This window comes from Hyperolius riggenbachi, chromosome 8 (assembly GCF_040937935.1).
Source record: "Hyperolius riggenbachi isolate aHypRig1 chromosome 8, aHypRig1.pri, whole genome shotgun sequence".
Lineage (NCBI taxonomy): Eukaryota > Metazoa > Chordata > Amphibia > Anura > Hyperoliidae > Hyperolius > Hyperolius riggenbachi.
Window position 1 is genome coordinate 198812030 of NC_090653.1, and position 22172 is coordinate 198834201.

Here is a 22172-nt window from a genome sequence, read left to right on the forward strand (position 1 = left end):
TCCAGATGTTCGCACTCAGGCTATGTATCAGATGATGGATGTTGGATTTGTCGGCCTAATATTCTCCTGCTTTATAGAAGATAAGAACACAAAGGTCAGTTGCAGCACTGTTGGAAAATACGAATCAAATGTACGTGTGTAGTAATATTTTCGTACACACTACAGTATTCAACATTCCCCACCTCTCTAGCTAAGTGCAGTGTGGATTAGGTGGTTATTGAAAATGCCATTATGTTTGAGGAGTGGTTTGATTAGAAGTAATGGACAAAGTCACGTTTCCAGTATGGCTGTTATCAAAAAATAATTTCGGAGTTTACACAGTGGATAGGATATGCAGTTTGAATTCAAATGTTATTCAAAATACTATTAAAATGGTTCCACCTTTAAAAATCCAACTGTGTCTGTGCAGACACTAGGCAGCATTTAAGAGATACAGGGTCCTCATTCCAATTTGATCCTGATGCCAGAGAAATATGGTGGAGTCTTCTTTGTTCTCTGTTAAGACATTATAGCAAGCAAGCAGCATTCATTTTTACTATTCTTATGCAGTTCTGAATCACACAGCTGCAAGCAGCATGCAGCTAGTGAACCAAGAACATCTCATTTGCATGCTTGTTCAGAACTGTAAAGTTCTACTTAAAAGAAAAAATGATTGTGGTTTATTTTATAACTGTGATTGTTGTAGTTTTTTTTATATCATTTGTTTTCACTTTCTTCCTTTTTTTTCCCCTTCTGCTTTGGTAACCCCCAATCTACTCAGACAGGACGAATTTTGTACACCTGTTTCCAGTCAGTCCAAGCCCAGAAGAGCACAGAGTAAGTAATTGAGTTTGTTTAGTTTTAAATGTATTTTTTTTTACAAGAATAAAACTCAACTGCAAATTGTAATATTCAAAAGGGTCATAATAGTCAACAGTATGCAAGAAACCCTCCACCTTTCTGTAGTAGAGTAATTTTATGGTGTGCATATAGTGTTCTCTTTATTCTGAGCAATTGCAAGAGGCGACAATAAGCTGTGTACACACGCTACATGATACTTCACCAATAACAGAACAAAAAAGGGATCCGCAAACCAGACCAGATTGAAGTAGAAAAAGGCTAATATATTTATTTGAAAAATCCACAGACAGTGCAATAAAATCACACTTCACCAATAACAACTGCTTCTGCTGAGAATCCAGTATGTGTACAGCAGCCCTGACCCCTCAGACGCTCAGCCAGCGGATCGTGACAACCGAGCGCATTATACTTCCCACTCACCCAGCTTCCACGTGACATCACACCTGCGTCACTGTGTTGGTTCTCCGCCTCCCCCGCATAGCTAAACATGGTCTCTACTCTCTACCAATGGAGTACAGCTCACTGACAAGAAGGCTGCGCTCTATGTAGTGTATAAAAAAAAAAAAAAAACCCATTCAGCCATGGATATTGCAAATCTGCAAATAGACAGAAACCGAGGAGCGCTCCAGTAGGATATTACCTTTTTATACCTATATTCGTATCGTAAAGGGATTGAAAACACACAATGCTCATGAAGACAATTTGTATATAAAAGTGCACTTGTCTGGTAAAGATAACCACTCCGTTTGTCCCCCTGGTGTCATGGCCAGCGGCTTCTGATGGTAGGGATGCTGAATGTTTTTAGTCTCTTTATGAATTAAGGAATGAAACAGTAGTGCTCTTATGTATTTTACCTTATATATCAGTGGGAACATTAGAGAAAACACCTACCCTGCTCTCTGTTTCATCCTTCACTGCTCAGCCTGCTTATCAGCCCTGATAAAATCCCTGACTGAGCATTCAGTCTGGCTTTGCTCAGGAATCATTATAGCTGAGTATGTCTTCTCTGATGTCTTTTCAAACCCAAGCCTACCCCCTTCTGGCTCTGCTTTCCGGTTCTGTATACTGCAACATCACAGCGAGCTGTTATGAGATGGGAGGAGCTGCTGCTGTCAAGGAAGGAGCTATTTTTTTAATCCATATTTCTTAGTCATAATAGGTTTTTAGAAATGGTGATTTCATTTTGCACACAGCTCACTAAATAATATGCTCTTCTGATGAACTGTGTTCTCCTTAGAGTTTTAGTACAAAAACACAAAAAACGGCACACCAGAGCGGTAAAAATAAAAGGTATAGTATTTATTTTGTAAAATCAGGCTATATGTTTGTTTTGTGCCAAAGCGTTAATTTTTTTGGTTTCCTTTAAAGTGTACCAGTGACAAGATTAACTACAAGTTTTATACAAACCTGGGGCTTCCTCCAGCCCCATGTGCTCGGATCGCTCCCACGCCGCCGTCCTCGGTCTTCTCCCTCTGCGGTACCGGGTGCCGTAACTTCAGCTACTCTGCGCAAGAGAAGTGCGCCTTCTATGTATCTCTCCGGCAGCCATAAAACTTGTAGTTAATCTCGTCTCTGGTTTCCTTTAAAGTGTACCTGAAAGGAAAAAGTACCCTTAAGGGGTACTTACCTCTGTAGGGAGAAGCCTCTGGATCCTAAAGAGGCTTCCTCCTTAGCAGAGGGGATCCAGCGATGGGACCCCGAAAAGCCTGCTGACAAGGAAGTGGTACATGCAGGCACAGTAGCAGCTTTGATGGGCTACGACGGAAATAGCTGAGCCTGATTGTGTTCGCTCTACTGTGCAGGTGTAGATGCCTCACCAGAGCTCGAGCGAAAAGCCGCTACTGAGCCTGCATGCAGCAGCGACTAGGATTATTATTTTTTTTTTTTGTCTGGGGGTCCCAGTGGTGGAAGGGGTTTGCAGAGGATGCTGTGGGAAGACTCTTTAGGATCCAGAGGCTTTCCCCCGCCAAAGTGAGCACCCCCTTACAGGTTTACTTTAAATTTGCAATAGTGGACGACAGTTGTTTAAAGGGAACCTTAACTGAAAAAAAGAAAGAGTTTCACCTACCTGGAGCCATCCTCTGCCCGCAGCTTTCCAAACCGATCCTCCGTTCCCCCGCTGCGGGAGAGAATCTCTTACTGCGCCTGCGCAGGATGCGCTCATGGCATGAATGTGTACGAGGATGTGCGCGGCCATGGGCCACACCGGATAAATAGACAGAATTGAAACTTAAAATTCTCAAACAAAACCGCGCTGATATATATCTATGAGGATGTAAACAACACGGTGGCTGCTGCCCAATCTAGAAAAAGTCAATGTTTACACACAATAGCTGCGCACTAAGGATTCTACAGTCCATCCACCATATATGCAGATAAGTGTCTTATAATCTTCCTTTGACTATCGAGGCTCAGCAGACCAAATTGCGAGTCACTCACCACCACACCCCAAGCAGTGGGCACTCACCGTTATATTTGACCCTCTATTACATGGGTCTTCAGTGCATATGGGGTCATCTGGCCACCCCCTGCCTTACAAGGAAGTTTCTCTGTCACCCCTCTATCGTTACTGTAGAACCATATCACCTCAAAGAAATATATTCAAAAGGCTCCCATAGCGTAAAATTGTAAAACCAGTTTAATAATAAAAAGATTTTGCACTCACAAGCATTGACGTGGTTTAAGGCACAGAGTTTATACGGGCTCCACCCCACACGTAGGCTGCCAGGTCGGCTATGTTACGCAGTCGTCCTTGCCTGGTCCTGCTCGTCCTCGCGTTCCCAAGTCTGCCTGGATAAAAGCCCCGCTAGCTTGACTAGTTTCATCGCTTTAAGCAAATCCTCAGAAGCATGCACGCCCATTAGTGCTGCTAAAACCTATACCCTTCACGGATAAACACTCCCTGCCCTCCTTCTCCCTCCCTAATGTGGAAGTGGCTGGTTGCTCTTACCCTAACCAATGAGAACGGCTGTTACCGGAAGTAGACCCAGCGGTCTGTTGCTAAGCAACCTTCCGCCTCCGTGTCACTTCCTACCCTTCACTTTCTCCGCCCACGGAGTCTGTCCCATTTCCACCTCTCTCCGTGTAGCATCATTTTGCCACGGCAACAGCTCCTCCCATCAACAAACATCTCGTGGAGCTGCCGCTGTAATCAATACTCATTCATTTTGTCATTCCCTTCTATCGAATACTTTCACCTCTCCGGTGGACGTGTGGGGTACACCCTTACAGTCTATAATTTTCGATTAGTCATTTCATTAGCATATACTACTAATATTTTGGGTCGTTTCTACATACCAGCTCAAACGCATTCATAACCCATATTGGGCGACCCTAGAGTCGCATCAATGCTGTGTTTTTCCATAGATTTTGTCTGCATATACACCTACATAATGTATAATGGCGTCTATAGTGGCACCGCTGCAATTTCCTTTATAAAATGTTGATGTCTTAACTTTATATACACATCCAATGGGGGATATAATCCATGTAATCCCGTTAGTACATACTTTGTTTTCAATGTAAATTGGAGTTAGAGCATTCAGTAATGCTCTAACTTCAACTTACATTGAAAACAAAGTATGTACTAACGGGATTACATGGATTATATCCCCCATTGGATGTGTATATAAAGTTAAGACATCAACATTTTATAAAGGAAATTGCAGCGGTGCCACTATATAGTTGCCATTATACATTATGTGGGTGTTTATGCAGACAAAATCTATGGAAAAACACAGCATTGATGCGACTCTAGGGTCGCCCAATATGGGTTATGAATGCGTTTGAACTGGTATGTAGAAACAACCCAAAATAATAGTAGTATATGCTAATGAAATGACTAATTGAAAATTAGGCCAAAGCCTTTAGTGTAAGGCCATTCAATTGGCCAGAGTAGTGACTTATAATAACTGTAACAACAAAAATGGGAACGAAAATAGAAACATCAGTGCCCACCCCTCTTATATCAACCCCCCCCCCCCCCCCCCCCCCCACCACCAAAATCACCCCATTCACCACAATCTTGTGTGCTAAGCTTTGGCTCTTCCCCCTGCTTTTTTAATCATCACTCAGAAAGCAAACTAAATCAATGTCTAAATTGTGTCCCCTAGGCTTCAGTGTGTCAAGTAAATAAATCCATTTTGTTTCTCTTTACGAGACTTCTCTAACCATATCTTCTCCTCTCCATGGTCTAGTGACCTTTTCCACTCCACAGGAAGGACAGCAGGGATGGGTCACAGTTATGGACCTCCCTGAAATGGGCTGATAGGCTATGGCTCTTAAAGGGGAACTTCAACCTAAACAAACATACTGTCACTAAGTTACATTAGTTATGTTAATTAGAATAGATAGGTAATATAATCTCTTACCCACCCCGTTTTAAAAGAACAGGCAAATGTTTGTGATTTATGGGGGCTGCCATCTTTGTCATGGGGGCAGCCATCTTTTTGGTTGAAAGGAGGTGACAGGGAGCAGGAGACACAGTTCCAACTGTCCTGTGTCCTGAAAACCCCTCCCAGCTGCACACGCTAGGCTTCAAATGTCAAATTCAAAATGTAGGAAAAAAAAATTGCACCAAAACAGCAGAACGAGAACAACAAAACAAAACAAACAGAAATCCCATCATGCTTTGCACAGCATCAGGGGAAAATAGCCCGGGCAGTTTTCTTCTGTGCAGCTAAAAATGAGGCTTGTATAAGAGAAACAAAGTTCTGATGCTGTGAAACTGTTAAAGAAACACCAAGCCTTTTCAGTGCTGCTGAGTCGATTTTTAGTCCGGGGGTTCACTTTAAGTCCCTTCGCTATATTCCGTAGATGTTCCCCTATTCTCTCTTTTAGAGGTCTGGTGGGAAAAGACACCCTAAAGATTAGGGACTTCATTACATGTAATGATACATTTGTAATATATCTGGCATGGTGCCCATGTGGGCACCAATATGTGGTAATATACAACAAATTGAAGGCCAAATAATTGAACAAGGTATGATACTTGTAACTGCAGACGTAGCGTCACTGTATACAAGTATCCAGCAGGAAAAGGAATAGAAGCAGTAAAGTACTATATGGGAAACAATTGTGAATTATGCACAGAACAGATAGAGTTCTTTTGAAAGTATTGAGGTTTGCATTACAAAAAAAATTACTTTTGGCACGGGGGAAACTACTATAGACAAAGTAGGGATTGTGCGATGGGGACAGGGTTTGCACCCAGCCTCGCCAACCTGTATATGGGTAAATGGGAAGAGGGTATTTTGGATTCACAATTATCACGGGGGGTTCAAACTTGGAAAAGGTATATAGATGACTTGCTAATAATTTGGGGTAGCACATTAGAAGAGTTAAAAATATTTATGGATGCACTAAATGATAATGGCCACCACCCTAACTGGATAAAAAATGTTCCTAAGGGGCAATTTGAGGATGAGGAGAAATTGTAGCAATTTAGCAGATTTTGATGCCCAATCAGGCATATTAAAAGAAAGATTCAAGGAAAAAAGGCTATAAGGAAGAATTCTTGGAAGAGGAGATAGAAAAAGTAAGACTAATGGATAGGGGTCAAATAATCAATAGGGTGAGAAATTAATTAAGGGGTGGGGAGGAATATAATTATGTGTTTGTAACAGAGTTTAACACACAATACAAACATTTGGAGGGCATAATAAACAAGCATTGGGAAATCCAGTTATCAGATGTGGAATTGAGTAAAATATTGCCTCCTAGGCCGAAATTTTATATACAGAAAAGCGCCAAACCTTAAAAACATGTTGGCCCCAAGTTGTGTGGAACCACACAAACAACCACCCAGAATCCAGGGGTGGCAACGCCCTGGTTTTTTTTCCTGTGTCGAGACTGTAAAGGATGTAGGAAGGCAAAACCCACAAGGGTACAGCAGGTTTTGGGCCACTTGAACAATAAAACCATAAAGATTAGGGACCTCATTACATGTAATGGTAAATTTGTAATATATCTGGCATGGTACCCATGCGGGCACCAATATGTGGGTAAAACTACCAGACATCTAAAAGAGAGAACAGGGGAACATCTACGGAATATAGCGAAGGAACTTAAGAGTCATAGCCTATCAGCCCATTTCAGGGAGGTCCATAACTGTGACCCATCCCTGCTGTCCTTCTGTGAAGTGAAAAAGGTCACTAGACCATGGAGAGGAGGAGATATGGTTAGAGAAGTCTTGCAAAGAGAAACCAAACTGATTTATTTACTTGACACACTGAAGCCTAGGAGACACAATATAGACATTGATTTAGTTTGCTTTCTGAGTAATGATTAAAAAAGCAGGGTGCAGAGTAAATGCCAAAGCTTAGCACACAAGATTGCGGTGAATGGGGTGATTAGTATAAATGTTGGGTTTTTTTTGGGGGGGAGGGGGGTTTGATATAAGAGGGGTGGGCACTGATGTTCCCATTTTTGTTGTTACAGTTATTATAAGTCACTATTCTGGCCAATTGAATGGCCTTACACTAAAGACTTTGGCAGTAATGCTCTAACCTCAGCTTACATTGAAAACAAAGTAAGTACTAACGGGATTACATGGATTATATCCCCCATTGGATGTGTATCTAAAAAAGTTAAAACATCAACATGGGAATTAAGTTCAGTTATAGATAAACCCCTTTATCTTATCTTTTGTGACTCTCAACTGGCAGAGTCCCAGTGGATTGGCGTACAGCCCACGTTTTACCATTATTTAAGAAGGGCAAAAAATCAGATCCAGGAAATTATAGACCTGTAAGCTTAACATCAGTTGTATGTAAACTATTTGAGGGGTTACTAAGAGATACTATACATGACTTCATAGTAGAAAATAATCTTATTTCTCAGCATCAACATGGGTTTACTAAAGACAGGTCCTGTTTGACTAACATGCTCAGCTTTTATGAGGTAGTGAATGCTAATAAGGATATTGGGAATGCTGTAGATGTGATATACTTGGATTTTGCAAAGGCCTTCGACACTGTTCCCCACAAAAGTCTGGTGCAAAAGTTGAGGATGCAAGGACTGGGGAAGAGTCTGTGTGCATGGATATGGAACTGGCTAATGGACAGAAAACAAAGAGTTGTGGTCAATGGATCGTACCCAAAATGGGAGACTGTTAGCAGTGGGGTCCCACAGGGGTCTGTACTGGGTCCAGTGCTCTTCAATTTATTTATTAATAACCTAGTAGATGCAGTAGTGAGCAATGTTGCTATTTTTGCAGATGATACAAAATTGTGCAGAATCATCAACTCTCAGGAAGATAGTGTCATATTGCAACAGGATCTGGATAGGATGGCTATATGGGCACATAAATGGCAGATGAAATTCAATGTTGAAAAATGTAAAGTCATGCATTTTGGTCGTACCAATGGTCTAGCACCATACAAAATAAATGGGATACAGTTGGGGACATCAAACTTGGAGAAGGACTTAGGAGTACTCATCGACAACAAGTTAAATAATCGTACTCAATGCCAAGCCGCTGCATTGAGGGATGCATTAAAAGGGAAATAAAAACTCGAGATACTAGCATAATATTGCCCCTGTTTAACTCTCTAGTAAGGCCACATCTGGAATATGGAATTCAGTTCTGGGCACCACATTACAAAAAAGATATTGCAGTTTTAGAGTAGGTGCAGAGACGAGCAACAAAATTGATACGTGGGTTGGAAGGTCTCACTTACCAAGAAAGGTTAGATAAACTGGGTTTATTTAGTCTAGAGAAAAGACGCCTTAGAGGAGATCTAATTAACATGTATAAATACATCAGAGGGCAATATAATAGCTTGGCAGATGAGCTTTTCGTCCCTAGGCCTTCTCAAAGGACTAGAGGACATGATCTGCGCATGGAGGAAAAAAACGTTTTAGCCATTTATTTAGGAAAGGGTTCTTTACAGTAAGAGTGATCAAGATGTGGAATGCATTGCCACAGGAAGTCGTTATGGCAAACTCTATACCTGCATTTAAAGGGGGCTTAGATGCTTTCCTTGCGTTGAAAGGCATCCATGGCTACAATTACTAGGTAATGCCTAATGATGTTGATCCAGGGATTTTATCTGATTGCCATCTGGAGAGTGGAAGGAATTTTTCCCTTTTGGGGCTAATTGGAATATGCGTTGTAAGGGTTTTTTCGCCTTCCTCTGGATCAACAGGGATATGTGAGGGAGCAGGCTGGAGTTGTACTTTGTCCTCTGGTTGAACTCGATGGACGTATGTCTTTTTTCAACCAAAATAACTATGTAACTATGTAACATTCTATAAAGGAAATTGCAGCCGTGAGACTATATATTCGCCATTATACATTATGTGGGTGTATATGCAGACAAAATCTATGGAAAAACACAGCATTGATGCGACTCTAGGGTCGCCCAATATGGGTTATGTATGCGTTTGAACTGGTATGTAGAAACGACCCAAAATAATAGTAGTATATGGTAATGAAATGATTTATTGAAAATTATAGACTGTAAGGGTGTACCCCACACTTCCACCGGAGAGGTAAAAGTATTCGATAGAAGGGAATGACAAAATGAATAAGTATTGATTACAGCGGCAGCTCCACGAGATGTTTGTTGATGGGAGGAGCTGTTGCCGTGACGCTACATGGAGAGAGGTGGAAATGGGAGGAACACCGTGGGCGGAGAAAGTGAAGAGTAGGAAACGACACGGAGGCGGAAGGTTGCTTATCAACAGACCAGTTTTGCCAACTCATCCCTTTAATTACTGACACATATGAATTATACAGGTTTTGTGGCTAGGTAGATGCAGTTAAGGCACTCATTATGTGTAAGAAGCCCCAGAACCTGTATAGCTTAAACGTGTCAGTAATTAAAGGGATGAGTTGGCAACACTGCAACAGACCGCTAGGTCTACTTCCAGTAACAGCCGTTCTCATTGGTTAGGTTAAGAGCATCCAGCCACTTCCGGGTTAGGGAGGGCGGGGGGGTGTTTATCCATGAAGGGTATAAGTTTTAGCAGCACTAATGGCCGTGCATGCTTCTGAGAAGTCGCTTAAAGCGACGAAACTAGTCAAGCTAGCGGAGCTTTTATCCAGGCAGATGTGAGGACTAGCGGGACCAGGCAAGGAGGACACGCAACATAGCTGACCCGGCGGCCTACGTGTGGGGTGGAGCCCGTAAAAACTCTGTGCCTTAAACCACGTCAATGCTTGTGAGTGCAAAATCTTTTTATTATTAAAATGGTTTTACAATTTTTTTACCCTATGGGAGCCTTTTGAATATATTTCTTTGAGGTGATATGGTTCTACAGCAGGCATGGCCAAACTTGGCCCTCCAGTTGTTACGGAACTACAAGTCCCACAATGCATTTGCCTTTATGAGTCATGACTGTGGCTGTCAGACTCCTGCAATGCATTGTGGGACTTGTAGTTCGTAACAACTGGAGGGCCGAGTTTGCCCATGCCTGTTCTACAGTAACGAGAGAGGATTGACAGAGAAACTTTCTTGTAAGGCAGGGGGTGGCCAGATGACCCCATAAGCGCTGAAGACCCATGTAATAGACGGTCAACTATAATGGTGAGTGCCCACTGCTTGGGGTGTGGTGGTGGTGACTCACAATTTGGTCTGCCTAGCCTCGATAGTCAAAGGAAGATATCTGGAGTCTGGACACTTATCTGCATAGATGGTGGATGGACTGTAGAATCATTAGTGCGCAGTTATTGTGTGTAAAATTAAAACTTAGCTGTGCCGCAGGAACGGAAAACCAGTTCGGCACACCGCAGGCAAAAGATGGCTGCGGGTGGTTGGTCGAAGCCCCAGGTAAGTGAAACTCCTTTTCTTTTTTCAGTTAAGGTTCCCTTTAAAGCATTGAGCCTTGTACATACTTACAGATTTCTAGCCAAAATGATCAGGAATGATTGTTCCAGTTGTGAAAAATGGATTGTGTGTAGCGGTATCTTCTGAAATTGCTGGCTTCCCCGTGGCTATCTTGACTTGACTGTTTATCTGCTACCAATATAGTTATATAGTTACCAATGTAACTGTCATATGACTGTAACCAGAGTGGATGCAATTTGATTTGTCTCTTAAAGTGAATCTGAAGCAAATCTAAAAAAACCCCAAACAGATACTTTCCTAAGGAGAGGGTCCTATAGAGCCTTTCTTGTTCCTCTCCTGGTCCCCTTGTTCCACCGCAGGCTCAGCGGTGGAATGCGAGGACCAGCAGAGAAACTGGAATGCTCTGTAGGACTCAGGGCCTTCTTTCTTCTTAGGTATCTGAGTTTTTTTTTAGTTTTTTTTTTTTTCTTAGATTCGCTTTAGACTCCCTTTAAGTAGATTTTGCTGATACTTTTATATTCACATTTTTCAGGTATGAAAGAATAGAAATTCCCCTTCATGTAGTCCCACAAGAAACAATCCGGAAAGTATGCCTGGAGTCAGCGGTAGAGCTTCCAAGAATCCTTTGCCAGGAAGAGCAAGATGCTTATCGTAGAATACACAAGTATGCACAGTATATATTAAAGTGTTACATACGGAAACTTGAAGAAAATGAAAGTAAAGCTTCACCACTAGCACTCCAATGTGGGGGTTGTCATCTTTACTTTGTTTTAAAGAAAAGTGCCACATGTCTGGCATACATATGCGTCTCGTCTAGTACTTCCAAATCACTGATTCAGAATGTGAAACTCATGTAATCTGACATATCATTGCTAGTCTGGTTGCTGTGACTGCAGTCATGTGATTCAGAACTTGCCAAACTAAAACGGCAGCATGAAAGCCTGGCATGTTGCACAAAAGGGAGTAAAGATGGCAGCCTTTGAAGGCCTCTCTCCTCAGGTTTTCTTAAAGTTGAAAATACATTTATTAATTGTAGCATAAAGCATAGTGCATTTATGAACTGCAAATTCTAGACCACAGCTCAAGATTTTAAATGAAATGTTGGTTTACCATGACAATTGTTGGCTGCAAGTGTAAGAGCAAGGTTTACCTAGGAATTCTACCTGCATGCCCCTGCTACGTAGTTGTTGAAATAAAACAATTTACCAGTTAGAAATGTGGCAGCCATGATTGCCACAATGCTTTACTTTGAGGTCAATGTATGAGCAGAGTGACCATAAGATAGATCCCTCTCTGATCGAATCTGATCAGAGAGGGATCTATTTCCTGCCCATACACTGCACATTTCATGCTGAAATCTTATCAGAAATTTGCTTGCCAGGCCGTTCCCCTCAAGTGTAAAAGTGTCCCTTTAGTACCCGTGCTCAGTAAAGTCTCACCTCTCTGCCGGCATTACTCCTGGCTCTTCCAGTGTTCGGCTTCACCCCGAGGCACTGTACCACGTGACGCCACACATGCTCCAGTTCAATAGGTGCTTACGGTGAAGGCAAACACCGGAGGAGGCCAGGAGTCATGTCATCAGAGAGGGGAGACTTTTATACTGCGGGGGGGGGGGGGGGAATGACACACTTTTACACCTGGGGGGATACTGACCAGGGATCTATCAGGTATGCCGGTTGCCACGATATTGCATGCTGTTACAACTGCACATCTGATCAAGCACTCGCGACTAAGATTTTTCAGCATGTCCAATCCTTTCAACTGAATTTGGCTGGAAATCAATCGAAAGGTTGATCGGGCGGCCATGTTGCAACACAGATTCTTAAATAGGAAGGCCGATCAGGTCGCAATATCGAGTAGTGTATGGCCACTTTAAGTCTAAGTCTGTCCACAACTGGAAAGATCTATTGATAAGTTGCTGCATGTTGGGTAGTTGTCCTGTTGGGGAGCTCTGCTTTTGAGTGTAGTAATCTTAGTGATTTTCCACCAAGTAAAGTAGCAGATCGTTGCGTTCTGGGAAATCAGGATTATGGAATAACTCAAGGTTGGGGGAAGGGTTGTAGATTATATTTATATTGCAATCTCTTCCAAATGGTCAGGGTATTAGGAGTAAAGTGAGATTTCTGCCAAATTTAAAGGAAATCTGAAAATAAATAGAGTAGTTTAACTGACCTGGGGCTTCTTTCAGCCTCCAGCAGTTGCTCTGTTCACACTCTCCCTCATTCCGAAATCCTCTGGTCAGCTGCAGCGTCCTTCTGTCAGCTGTATATAAAGTACAACGAAGTCTGTGCATGCACACACGTGCGTAATGTGTGTGTTAAGTGGTACTTGAGATTACGTATTATCCACTGTATGGGATGCTCTGCAAGCATCAACCGTCATAAAAGGGTACATGTGGTAATAATATGCTTTGAAAATAGAAATACTTGAGGATGATGATCACTTTTGTGCTTGTTTTTTTAGTCTTGGACATCTAGATTCTGTCACAAAGATTCACAATGGTTCTGGTAAGTGATGGCATATTTTTTTTATACAAAATTCTGCTATTTAGAGCAGTGTTCATATTTTAGTTTAAGCACACCTGAAGATTGCTGAAATTTTAAAATAAAAACTAGCCAGAGCACTTACTCAAGAAACTGTTCCTGCTGGTTGTTGTCTCCCTCACATTTACCACTCTATGAATAAGCTCCAGTGAGGATTTCTAATATACCTGTAGCACAGAATTCCCCACTTTCCCCAAGGTCCACCAACAGTACGTTTTGCACAAACATTCACAGGTGGGGTAATAAATGTCTGATTAATTACCTGTCAAATTCCATAAAACATGCACTGTTAGTGATCCTTGAGGACAGGGCTGGGGGACACTGCTGTAGCAGATCAATGACAGTGCAGGTCTGTAGCTGGGCCAAGTGCCTCTGTTACAGGTGCTTGGCCCTGCTACAGACCTGCACTGTACCTACTCCTACCTATTGTCTGATGAAGTGGGGTCATATCTGCGAAACGCGTTGCATTTTCCCCTGAAGTATGTAAATAATTTTTTTTGCTAAACTTTGTTGCCATATCTTGTCTGTTTTGAGGAGGTAAGTCCACCACTGCCTCCAAACTTTTTAGATATTTTTATTCTTCTGGCGCCTCTTAAAAGGGATGGGTGAAGGTCTAGTGGCTGGTCACAATGGCAATTTCGCATGTAACATGCTTGATCATGTTGAGTTCAACTCATATGTGTCAATAGTATAGATTTTTTTTTGTTATTATTTATTTATTTAGAGGAGTACTTTTTAAAATCTTTAGGAAGATCTGGAGTAATAAAATATCAGTTTGCGAATTACAAGCCTTCATAATTATTTCCTGTGTGCAAGCTATTCGAGGAGATACTATTCTTCATCGCAAGATTTCATAGCAAAGAATAATCACATTTTTCTTGTTTGATTAGCATACTCCGCTCTTATGAGGTGGTACATGCCAATGTGCATATTGGGAATATGATATACTTGGACTTTGCAAAGTACTTCGATATTGTTCTTCACAACGGTCTAGTGAAGAATTTGAGGTTGGAAGAATCTGTGTGCGTGGATCCTTATCTATGGCTATAATATAGAATGGCTAAGTTGTGGTTAATGGAGCAGTTTGATCCTGCTGGGGTCAGTAATGGGACCAGTATTCTGCAATTCATTAATGACCTGATAGATGAAGTAGAAAGTAATGTTGCTATTTTGCTGATGATACAATGCTATGCATAATTGTCAACCCACAGGAACATATTGACATATTCCATAATGATCTGGATAGAATGGCTATAAGGGCAAGTAAATGGCAGATGAAATTCAGTGTTGAAAAATGTAAAGTTATGCATCTTGGTTGTAAAATGGTCTAGCACCATACAAAATAAACAGGATACAGATGCGGACGTCAAACTTGGGAGTACTGGTTGACAAAGTTAAATAATTATATTCGATGGCAAGCAGTTGCAGCTAAAGCAAATACAATTTTGGTATGCATTAAAGGGGAAAACTTGTGATATTATTAGCATTATACTGCACCAGTTTATATCTCTCTTGTAAGGCTGCATCTGGAATATGGAACACAGTTCTGGGCACTGCATTACACCTCCATTGTAGTTTTGGAGTATATGCAGAGAGGAGTCTCTGGTCTCACTTACCAGTAAAGGTTAGATAAACTTGGCTTTATCTATATAAAGACAAAGTAAGAAATGACTGGGTCTCTACCTGGACTTTAGCAGAAATTGCACATTTTGTTCAAGTACCATAACCACTAAAACATGTTTCAGCCTGTGGGTCTTTATTAAGGCCTCTTTCACACCCAGGTCACATAACGTACCCCTAACGCAACGCCTGGTGGTGTTGGAGGTGGACGCCAGTGAGCCGCGTTGTGTGGCTGTTGGTGCGCCTTTTTTATCTGATACTCTGCGGGGACCATGTGATCGGAACCCTCCGCATCATGTGGTCCCGCCAGCCAATCAGCGGCCGCTCCAGGAAGTAAACACTGCAGTAGTGATGGGAAGTCCGGCTCTTTTCAATGAATTGATTCAATGAAAAGAGCCGGACTTCCTATCTCTACTGTTCAGAATCGATTCAGAGGCAGGACTGAACCTAGTAATGGGAAGTCTGGCTCTTTTCAATGAATCGTTTCTGAACAGTAGCGATAGGAAGTCCGGCTCTTTTCAATGAATCGATTCAATGAATTGAGCCGAACCTCCCATCACTACACTGCAGTGCAGTGAATATTAATTAGCCATGTGGCTAACAATAGCGGACTCTCCCCTCCTCCTCTCCTGCTCAAAATATTAAAAAAAAAAAAACCACAATACTGAGCATGTGCAAACAGAACGCACAGCATGCTGCACTTTCAAATAACGTGCAGCGTTACAATGTAACGCAACATGGGCACTGTGAACAGCCTATTGATTTTTCATTACTGAGTTGGGCTGCGTTACAGGCTGCTCTGACGTGCGCTGGTAACGTCCCAATGTGAAAGCAGCCTAATGCTCGGAATACACTGTACGTTTCTGTACCGTGTATCGACCAGCTGATAATATTCAGCTGGCCCGATCAAGCTGCTCGATCCCCACCGGCGGACAATGGCAGGGAATAGAGCGCTAATAAGGAAGTGCCGGCGGGGACGAGCGGTAATCGATCCGCACGGACGAGCGGGGACGCGACGGGGGTCGATCTGGCGGCTAATCAGCCGCCAGATCGACCTGTGTATTCCCAGCATTAATGTTGCTACAACACATCTTTGGTGGATCCGGGTGTGGACTGGTAAACTCCTTGAATTAAAGTTGCAGATAGAGCAGCAGAATCACTCTTTTAAATTGGTTTATTTATAAAGACCCCATGTGCCTAGTACACACAATGCAATTTTCTGTCAGACTGATGGTCAAACTGATTATTTCCTACCGGTCCAATCTGATTTATGATCAATTTTTGTATAGAAGTGATTAGAAAAACGATCCGAAATCAGATCGTACCCGTTGGAAATAATCATTTTCAATGGGTCCGATCTGATTCCTGATCATTTTTCTGATTGATTTTCTGCACATGCACAACATGGGCAAAGTCCCGGGCCTTCCTGCGGGGGACAGGAGCAGCCTGGGGAGACTGTGAGGGACCAAGGGGGCTGGAGGAAGCCCCAGGTAATTATAAAACCTGACATATCATTCATCTCTGGTTCACTTTAAATATACAATCTTGAGTCAGTACAAACTGGACTTAAGTGGACAACAAGCAGCTTTGCTGACTAGCTGTTTTGACACCAAGACTTGCTAAAGTGGGCAAAGTACTTGTTTACCTGCTATCACATACATTTTGGCTACCTGAATTGCTTATGCTGAATCAGACACTATAGCATATACCAACCATATGGAAAAAAAAAAGTGGAAGTAGATCTTATTTAACATTAGGATCTGCTTCCTGTGCTAAAAGTAGGTGTAGAAAATGTACTGAACGGGTAGGTTTTCAACAAGTGGTAAACGAACCTTACATAGTTTCTTAGTTTGGTTGAAAAAAGACATTAATCTATCAAGTCCAACCAGAAAATAAATACATAAATCACCATCCTGAACCTGCACATACCCCAGTTGATCCAGGGGAATGCAAAAAAACCTTACCAGGCCTGGGCCAATTAGCCTTAAAAGGGGAAAAAACTCCTTCCCGACTCCAGATGGCAGTCAGATAAATTCCTGGATGAACTCTTCTGGGAGTTACCTAAAAATTATAGCTGTGGATGCCCTTCAATGCAAGGAAAGCATCCAAGCCCTCTGTAAGGCCTGGTGCACACCAGAGGAGTTTTTCTGAGCGTTTTGAGTTTTTAAATCTGCTGCTAATGTTATCCTATGTGTCTGTGCACACTGGAGCAATGAGGTTTTGTAAAAAAAAAACATAGCATTACATCGGGAAGAGCTTTTGAAACCTCTAAAAGCTCTTCCCAATGTAATGCTATGGGGTTTTTTACAAAACCTCATTGCTCCAGTGTGCACAGACACATAGGATAACATTAGCAGCAGATTTAAAAACTCAAAACGCTCAGAAAAACTCCTTTGGTGTGCACCAGGCCTTAATGCAGATATAGAGTTTGCTATAACTACTTCCTGAGGTAAGCTGTTCCAGATTTTAACCACTATCACCCCTTTCTAAATAGATGGCAAAAACTTTTATCCTCCACACGCATTCCTCCATTACGATAATGGAGTAATGTGTACTTCCTGCCTTTAGTACCCGTAAAATGTTACCACTGATTCATGCATCAGGTCCTATGTCTGTAATATCTATATATGTAATAGGAAGCATGGGGCAAGGTTATTACCACTTCCAGGTTTTTACTCCTGTCTGAATTCCAGCTTAAAATTGCTTTTACTACTTGTGCTGGTAACGGTCATGTCTAGAACTTGTGGAGAAGCATGTGATCTGTTTGATCAGCTGATTTGCAAAGCTCTGTTTTGCTGTGATCACATCCTGCTTTAAGCACATGATCATTTCTAGCAAATCAGAAACGTGCATATCTATCACCTGACCAAACTGATCATGAGTTCTCCTATACATGACCATTACTATTGACATGACTTTATATAGTTTTGGTTTTTGCTTTCTTCTTTTGTAGTTTTTACTAAGAATTTGTGTGGACAGATGTCTGCAATTAGTGGACCACTCCTGCAATGGCTGGAAGATCGTCTGCAACAGAATCATCAGCGTGCCCTTGAATTAGAAGAGGAGAAAGACAAATTAATGCAAGAGTTGCATAGCTTGACTTAATATTCTAAATTGCTACGGTTATATATATATATATATATATATATATATATATATATATATATATATATATATATATATAATTTTTTTTTTTTTTTTTTTTTTTTTTACTCCATTAAACCTGTTGTAAAAGATATGCCACAGGGTGTCTGTTCTTTATCACAGTGACCTATACTGTAGACATTTACTCTGTATAAGTATGTTTTATTTGCTTAGGGCTCTTTCACATTAGGGCAGACTTTGTGCGTTAACGCAAACGGCAGCCGTTTGCGTTAACCAAGGTAAGATGAAAGTCCATAGACTTTCATTTTACCTTTCACACTCGACGCTGCGTTTGGAAGCGTTGCGGTTCCAACGCACCCGGGCGCAGTTTTTCCTCCAACGCACCCGCGAGCCGGCGTTTTCCGTCGGGTTTAATTACCAGCTACCGCCGCTGATTGCGTCGCACCGCAGATACCCGACGACACGCCGCAGGCAGACAACGCGTGCAGGAGAACGGCTCCTGCTCGCGTTGTCTGATGTGAAAGAGCCCTTAGTATTATTGATTTGTAAAGCACCAATATATTCCATGGCACTGTACAAACTAAGAAACAAACATGGGGTACAAAATACTGACAATGATATACACTTGTTACAATTTAAAACAAACAAAAGGATATATAACCTTGTTCTAAAATACAAATATCTTTGAGTATCTCAAAGAAAAAGACGAAGAACCAAATGGTGTATGTAGACCACCAAGGACTAGTGTTATAAAAAGGTACTTACTGATGGAGGTCACCTGAGGGGTAACCAATCTCACCATGATTAGAGAGAGTAAGTCTTACCACACAAGTCTGCAGGCCCTTTAAAAGGAACCTGAGATAGGTGATTATAAAGAAAATGTACATACCTGGGGCTTCTAGCCTGACTGCACCCATAGGCCTCTTCGTTCACCTGCAATTGGCCCTGGAAAGTCCTCCGGTCCGAAGCCACCTACGCGGCATTCACATTGCCAGGAGCATTCTGCGACTGGAGCAAGACAGGAGAGCACGCCTAGCCGTACTGCACCAGTGCCAACTGGCCCTGACCGGAGGATTTTACGGGGCCAGTTTGCAAGCGAACGGAGAGGCATAAGAGGACGGTGTGGGAGCAATCAGGCTGGAGGAAGCTCCAGGTGTGTATATTTTCTTTATAATCACCCATCTCAAGTACACTTTAAGGCTGTCACAGGGTGGGTAATGATGCAAGCAGGGCTGTGGAGTCGGAGTTAGGGCAATTTTGGGTACCCGGAGTTGGAGTCGGAGTCGTTAATTTCATAATCTGAGGAGTCGGAGTCGCCTGATTTTTGTACAAAATCCACAGCCCTGTTAAGTATTAGACTAAGGAGTCGAGGAGTCGGAGTCGGTGCCATTTTGGGTACCGGAGTCGGAGTCGTGGTTTCATAAACTGAGGAGTCGGAGTTGGAGTCGGAAGATTTTTGTACCGACTCCACAGCCCTGGATGCAAGTGTATAGCAGGATTCTAAAATGATAAAGAAAGTAGCATTTAGTAGATTTGCCAAACACCTCAAACCTTCTTGTACAATTGTGTTACCGTGCCATGTCTATAGTTATGATTATCAGAACGAGGCTACTGCCTGACAGTGATCTGCCAGTCCCTAGCATAACAGGTGCTGCTGCCTGTTTATAACAGTGCTGTTGATGGAGACAAACAAAATTGGAGCCCACACTTAATGATTAATGTGTAGAGTAGGATCAAAAGGAGAGGTCTCATCTGGTTTTAGATGCTGGGGTAACCCCTATAAGTTCTTCAGCTGAGACGCTTATGTCCCTCTTTAGGCCAGGGACCTGGCCTTTGTTGGTGTCTTCAGGACGTCTTGATAGAAGTTACATGCTGAGATGGGTATGTCATCCGAGGTTGTGCAGATATTCAATGTATGCGCTTGATGTACAAGAAAGAACCGCAAACTGTGGGTGCTGGTGCAGGATTCCCAGGCAGCATAAATTCAGTATTTGAAGGAGAAATCCACACAGACTCTCAGGAACAAAATACAAGTTTTATTGTTCCATTATACACGCACGCAATATTCATCTGACCGAAAGAGCAGACGATGGTTTCAGGGCCAGCAAGGTCCCCTTTATCAAGGCATAAGAAACATGTACACCTCAATGTACATAACATACAATATACTTCCATCAGTGAGCAACCTCATACCACCCACTGGGCAAGTTAAACAATCAAAAAAGTTTGTTAATCAGAACACCCTCTTGGTAATTTAAAACAATGTTAATTAGGACATCATTGAAATGATTCCCATCACCCCACTTGTCCATGGAGATGTCAATCCATTGTCCTCACTGTGGTCCATATGCAATTCACTTTTTCACCTGAGTTTTCTCCTAGATGATAATTTTAAACTTGTCAATAAAATGCTTTTTAAGCCAGCACAAAGCAAGAACATACTCAAAATAATTTTGATAATACCTTTTCACCTACTTTTTTAGTTGAAAATTGCTGAAAAGTTGTTTTAAATCGAAGATGAAAAATTAACTCCTAGGAGAAAACTTAGGTGAAAAAGTGAATTGCATATGGCCCTGTGTCTCTGGATGGCTCTCAATCCCTGTAACCAGCAACAGGCTCTGAATGTAATGGGTCGTGTGTGGAGGGATAGAGTAAGTACGTCACCCCGCAGTGGAGATTGATGGGGATCATCAGGGTGTAATGACAGATCATGCTGCCCAGAAACTCTTCCGCACCAAGTATCATACTCAGTGGGGACATAAATATTATTTCCCTTAAAGAGACTCTGAAGCCTCTTTAAAATGTTTTTATTTTAAAAAGCTCTAAAGCATGTTTGCCCCCAAACTCCCCTCGCAAAATCCATGACTTTCGTGGTGGTGGATTTTGCTGCCCTGTGTGCTTCCGTGAGAGGCAGAGCTTTCAGCTGCAGCTCTGCCTCTACATGAGTATCAACGCGTATCTCCACCTCTCAGTAAAGGAAGACTGAGGGGCGGGTGGAGGCAGCTCTGCCTCTCACGGAAGTGCTCCCCACAGTGTGCCCTGGGGAGTTGGGGGGGGGGGGGGGGGATTTAGTTAGATTTCAGCCGTGGGGATGAAGCGTTTTAGTTAGGGCAAACATGCTTAAAGTGAACCCGAGATGAAGCACCCTCATGTATTTTACCATATAGATCAGTGGGAACATTAGAGAAAACACCTACCATGCTTTCTGTTTCATTCTGCACTGCACAGCTTGCTTCTATCAGCACTGATAAAATCCCCAACTGAGCATTCAGTCTGGCTTTGCTATAATGACTCAGCTATAATTCCTGAGCAGAGCCAGCAGGGGGCAGGCTTGGACTTGAAAAGACATCAGAGAACACAGACTGAGCTATAAATATTCCTGAGCAAAGCCAGACTGGATGCTCAGTCGGGAATTTTATCAGGGCTGATTAGAAGCAAGCTGTGCAGAATGAAACAGAAAGCAAGGTAGGCATTTTCTCTAATGTTTCCACTGATCTATATGGTAAAATACATGAGGGTGCTTCGTCTCTGGTTCACTTTAAGAGCTTTTTGCAATAAAAAGCTGTATTTTAGAAGACTTCAGAGTCTCTTTAAATATCTCCACTTCCACACCACCTACACTCCCTAAATGTTCAGGGTAGGAAGGGGACCCCAAACTACCTGTGCTAAATTGCAGCCCCCCCTCCCCGAGCCCCACTGGTTTCTGAGATAAATTACAGAAATTAATCTCAGGGACCAGTGGGGCTCGGGCTGCAATGTGGCAGTGTTTTTTTTTTTTTGGGGGGGGCGGGGGGGGTTGGACTCCTTCACTGCAATCTCCACATTCTCCCTGGTTACAGCATACTCTTCCTTGTTCCTCTTGCCTTTGCTTTGTGACCTGCGGTGGCACGTGTACACAGCAAAGTTGCAGTAGATTGCATCGAAGAGGAGCGCAGAGCTGGGACCGGGAGAGAGGAATTTCCAGCAGCTCCCCCTCTTCAGGAGAATCATCAGGGCAGTTAGACTCCTCAGGTTAGGATTCCGCAGACTCTAATTTGCATATTACAATGTTGATTGAAAGTGTAACATGCAATGCATCTCTAAACTGCCAACGCTTAGGGCCTGTTTCCACTACACGCAGATTGGATGCAGAAAAACTGACTCCAATGAAAGCCTATGGGCCTGTTTCCACAAAACGCGATTCTTCTGATACAGATTTTTCCATAGGCACTTACTGGAGTCCGTTTTTCTGCATCCAATCTGCGTGTAGTGGAAACCGGCCCTTAGGAATTTT

At 42.4% G+C, this 22172-nt stretch overlaps 1 protein-coding gene across 1 annotated transcript in view; it reads left to right on the forward strand.

The window, feature by feature from the left end:
* The window catches only part of BRCC3 (BRCA1/BRCA2-containing complex subunit 3), a 31720-nt gene extending 13772 nt beyond the window's left edge, over positions 1 to 17948 (forward strand). Inside the window, exons 4-8 of the mRNA XM_068248097.1 lie at positions 6 to 94; positions 761 to 816; positions 11164 to 11295; positions 13095 to 13138; positions 17748 to 17948. Of these exons, the coding sequence (XP_068104198.1) occupies positions 6 to 94; positions 761 to 816; positions 11164 to 11295; positions 13095 to 13138; positions 17748 to 17899 (473 nt within the window). The 3' untranslated portion in view covers positions 17900 to 17948. The remainder of the gene's footprint in view (positions 1 to 5; positions 95 to 760; positions 817 to 11163; positions 11296 to 13094; positions 13139 to 17747) is intronic.
* The last annotated feature ends 4224 nt before the right edge of the window (positions 17949 to 22172 follow it).